The sequence below is a fragment of the Diprion similis genome, chromosome 2 (genome assembly GCF_021155765.1).
Source record: "Diprion similis isolate iyDipSimi1 chromosome 2, iyDipSimi1.1, whole genome shotgun sequence".
Taxonomy (NCBI): domain Eukaryota; kingdom Metazoa; phylum Arthropoda; class Insecta; order Hymenoptera; family Diprionidae; genus Diprion; species Diprion similis.
In genome coordinates, this window is record NC_060106.1 from 3475242 (window position 1) to 3479754 (window position 4513).

Here is a 4513-nt window from a genome sequence, read left to right on the forward strand (position 1 = left end):
AAACAATGAATTAAATATCAATAAATAATTTTGATTATACTCTAGGATATAGCTATACATGTGCGAAATAATCCACGAAAATTTCAGCTTGATACGTACAACATTTTTTTTTGTCGAATGTCAGCCAGATCAAAAAACGTTGTTTCGGGAAAAACGTGATTTACTTTTTTGTCTAAAATATACCCAAAATCTCCAAAAAAATATCGTCTTTCCCTTAATAAGCGATGCCTCCTCCATATATATCAAGTCTTTAGCTTCATTGTCACTTTCGCTTTATTTCATTCTGGCAATCCCAAGGGAGCTAGTTGTCAAATACACGCTTTGAAATTCTCGTTATTGTTCTGCGTGCCATTGTTTCGCATTTTTTTACCTGTTACCGAACTGTCTGACCGAAAGAATAGTGTTGTATCTCTACTTAGTTGTAGGGATAGAAGAGTGCGGGTAGTTCCCAGAGGGCAGAAAGATGAATTTCTTTTACTTAGCCACGAATTGGTGAAACAAGTATAAAAGGTATTTATTAGATAACGGTTACAACGTTCCTGGCACTTGCCGTAGTTCAGGGCTCGGCCCCGTTCTGAACAGTCCTTGGTCTTCGTTATTCAGTTAATTTAATAATTCTATAATGCTGAGTCAGGCGATTTGTTCAGAGGTTCGACACATTCCAGGTCATGCATCGCTCAGCCGTCTTGACTGCAAAAATCTAACCTACTTACGCAATTTGACGAGTCGTACTACTTTTGGGTTACAACATCCCTCCCTCCGCAGGAGAATAGGCCTCCGGACTATTATTTCCTGGCTACGTCAAATTACGTTAGATTTCGCTTACATGTGTTTTTTTTTTCTCTTATCATATTGCTGCTGTCTGCGTGTTTTCATGCCTGCCGACTACCGTAACTGTGTTATACTTTATTGAGATAGGTCTGCTCGGCTTACAATTGTGTTATATTTCTATTGCTACTCCCCGTTATTATTCTAATCTATTATTACCATTCTAATTAAGCTTACTTTAGGATTTTTCTGTTTTGCTTTATTTATTTTATTTTACTTTATTTTACATAGTACTCGTGATTTGTAAGTTTCTTTTGAGAAAAGCTCCACCTAAAGGCAGTTTGCGTTCTCGTGGACGTGGTGGTTCCACAACGGCTGTCTAGTCTTTAACTGCAGTACTTCTTCGTCTGATGATATACTTATACGCTATGTACCCTAGGAATACAATTACTATGAAACTACTTATCAAGTACGTGATTGAGGCATGTGACCAATGCGCTGCATAGTTGGCTTGATCGCTGTACAACTTATTACGTAAATCATTTAAACTAGAGCCTAAAGAGTTCACTTCCGCCCCGCGAAGTACTCCTTTCAATACGATTTTGCCGCTTATATTGTTGGCAAGAGGGATCGCTTTGAGATCGTCTTCGTGTAGACTCAGGTTGAATGCAGGTTGAGTGCAGGCTGAGTTCTTGCGTCTGTTGATAACGCCGCAGTCTCCAGTCGGAAATCGTTTGCAGTTACAACACACTTCCCGTTGAAAGTTATCGTGCCAGATCCTACTAACGTTTCGTGTCGGACGGGATTTTCGTTACAAGTAATCGCGATAGTCTCGGGTTTCGGTGCAACAAATGCCCACGAGTTTGATGCATCTAACGTAATCAACACCGTCCTGCCTAGCTGTACTGCTCTTTTCGGGCATTCTCCGAGTTGAATGTCAGTTTTCGCGAATATCGAAATTTCACAAGGGAACTGGTCGGGAATCACGTTTGTCGGGTGTCGAAGGTCGCACAAATAGTATACTCCCAAGTGCTTGCAGCTTTCTAGATCGGATTGGCGCATCCGCACATAATTTCGATACCCGTGATCTACTACGGCGAGTTCCTCTGTGGTTTCCAAATAATGATACGTATTGTTCCACGCGCGTACCGGAAGGGGGTGTATTTTATTGACGTTGTACTCCTCGTTTCCAACTAGCGGTATTTCTATGACGGTCACTACGTTATTATCGTGTCCATAAGACTGTATATCGGCAATCGTCATTAATGCTGGAATCCCGGAACGCGTCAAAGGTATAGGGAAGCTGTACCCTTGTGGTAGGTGTGGTAGGGCAGATGCTAAATACTCTAATATTTTGGTAGGCGGTAGTACTTTCGGGTTGATCGTGCCCTTGCTTATGTCGATCAAGAAGTCCACAAGGTCCTTGACGTCGTCTAATAGCGCTTCTACGATGAGCCCAACTTCTTCTATATGCTCATCTGCGTCTAGTCTCGCAGAAGTTCTATCTATGGCGTTGCTTAGGCTCGTTTCTAATTGTCTCGTCGCCTCCCTGAGTGCCTTTTCGTTGCTCTCAATGTTGTTCATGGAGCCGTTGAAGATTTCTAAGGTGGAGGAGATGATCTGTATCTGCTTCTGCATGGCTGACTTCAGGTTTGTCTGGTCGTTACAAAGAGCTTCTATTTCCTCGTCGATTCTGCAACCCTAAAGCGTTAACTAAACCTCGTCGTTTCCGTTTTTTAGCGCCTACTACGTCATTTAATACATCTAGGTTTTTTTCAACTTTGTTTAACATGCCACCTATGTCTTCATCGAGAGACTCGCATAGCGTTGATTCCGTATTTTCTTGCCTGCTACATATCCTACTCATTTTTCCTAAGTGTGACCTACTTCTATGGCGTTGAAAGATACTATCCAAATCCATGTTGACCACCAGGCTCCACTTAACCTTGTAGATCTGTAGAGTCGCTATCATTTCGAAGTAAATCCCGGGGTTGTGCTTGAACTCAGCTATTTCGTATGGTGCTTCCTTTGCCAACGCGGCAATGGCTACGCTTGCGAGTAACCTGCAATCCCGATAAGACAAACATTACTATCGTCGAATTTTTTATGTCTTCCGATGTCCTTCCGCATGTGAGGCCATTCGTGTTCCAATTTTATTCTCTTCAAAGTGCGTGCGACTCCTTGATGCCCACCCGTGGGTGAGCGGATCCACGTCACTTCACTCAAAAAAAAACCGTCAAGTCACGGATTTTTGCGCCATTTGAAATATCCGTAGTACTATGGAAAAAAAAATACAATTTCAAGGATTTTTAATTTTTTTTCAAAAATGGCGGAGTTAGAACCATGTAGAGTTTTATATTTTGTACCACTGTTGCACTGCTATGTTTGAAAATTCATATCTCCGAAAGTATACATCGGAGCGGACTTATCCTGCAATCATTCTGTTGGTAAAAGAATGCGCTTCGAAAAAAAAAAAATTTATTTGGGAAAAAAAAAATTTCTTTCAATATTTTTTTACCGTTTTCTTTTTTGATTTCGCTGCCATTTCCGCGGGACTAACAACAATTCGTGGAGATAATTTTTTTCGGATACCTGTATCCTTCCTCTTCAATCTTAAAAAAAAAAAATTCATGGAGAAGTTACCAGGGCGGCAGAAAAAAAATGAAACGTCTCGATCCACGTCAGCGCTACTCGCGCGAGCTCGCTGTGTTGCGTATATTATATACGATATAATGGAGTTAAATTTCATTTGACGCTCTTCCACTTACCCGGGCTATCCATTCTACGGAAATAGTTATTGAACCACCTTAGCCCTTCAGTATCCGTCCACTCGTCATCCTTTCTCGGAGTTATACATATCTGTTCTGAGAATTCCAGTACGGTTATGGTTTGTTGAGCACACCTGTGCTGCAATTGGGTTTAATTCTATTTCACTCAGTTTGTGCTACGTGACTGATAGATTATCTTGCAATATGTTGGTGGCTCTGAAAAGGGCCGATATTCTCAGCGATGATTCGCAGGATAACGCTTAGTAGCCAACCTCTATTTGAAATTAATTCATAATTTTCGTCGAATCAAATTTTTCTGATGCGGAAAATAATTTTGTTTTGATGAGTTTATGAGATACTGGAATGACCGCATGTAATTTTAAAGTGCCACGAACTGTCAAGGCTTTATCGAATCGATTTTGTAAAATAGATTCTTCCGCTTGATGTTCTGCAGACGTACAGTACGCAAACGATATGCTTCGAAAATAAGAACCTGCCCAATTATACAGATCCAGCGTCGTTTGGATAGGATCGGAATTGCCAATCAGTTGTAAACTCGTACGCGAAGCTCATCTCTTAACAGTTGCACCAACACCATCACACGGCCCTTTTCCATGTGATGTAGCAAAAAAAAATGCCATTCGGCTTCGCATTGAAAGTCTTCAGAGTGATGTGTTATGTTTATGAAATTCTTTTTGTTCTTATAGTGGGAAGCTGCTCCATCGGAGAAATAAATTATTTTTTCTATAGGAATCGAATTTTGAAACTTCTCTCTCATAAAGTTGATTACCTTTTTTTGAAATAAATGAACCGCAACTGTATTATGTTTCAGATGCTCTGAAATCATCACAAAACTATAATGTCTCAACTGGTCGTCGGCGTAAATTTTATAGGAAACCACGATTGGATGAAAAGTCACCTGATTATTGGTCCAGTGAAACCCTTGCGTGGAATCTTGTACAAAAAATGCATAATTC

General features: G+C 40.6%; 1 protein-coding gene across 1 annotated transcript; it reads right to left on the reverse strand.

Moving 5' to 3' along the window:
- Positions 1-1147: 1147 nt before the first annotated feature.
- LOC124416214 lies at positions 1148-4109 on the reverse strand. Its single transcript, XM_046897139.1, has 6 exons — positions 4044-4109; positions 3537-3675; positions 2859-2984; positions 2516-2814; positions 1520-2469; positions 1148-1466 (listed from the first exon to the last, which is right to left on the reverse strand). The coding sequence occupies exons 1-6, from the start codon at positions 4107-4109 to the stop codon at positions 1148-1150; spliced, it is 1899 nt and encodes a 632-aa protein (XP_046753095.1).
- Between the last annotated feature and the right edge of the window lie 404 nt (positions 4110-4513).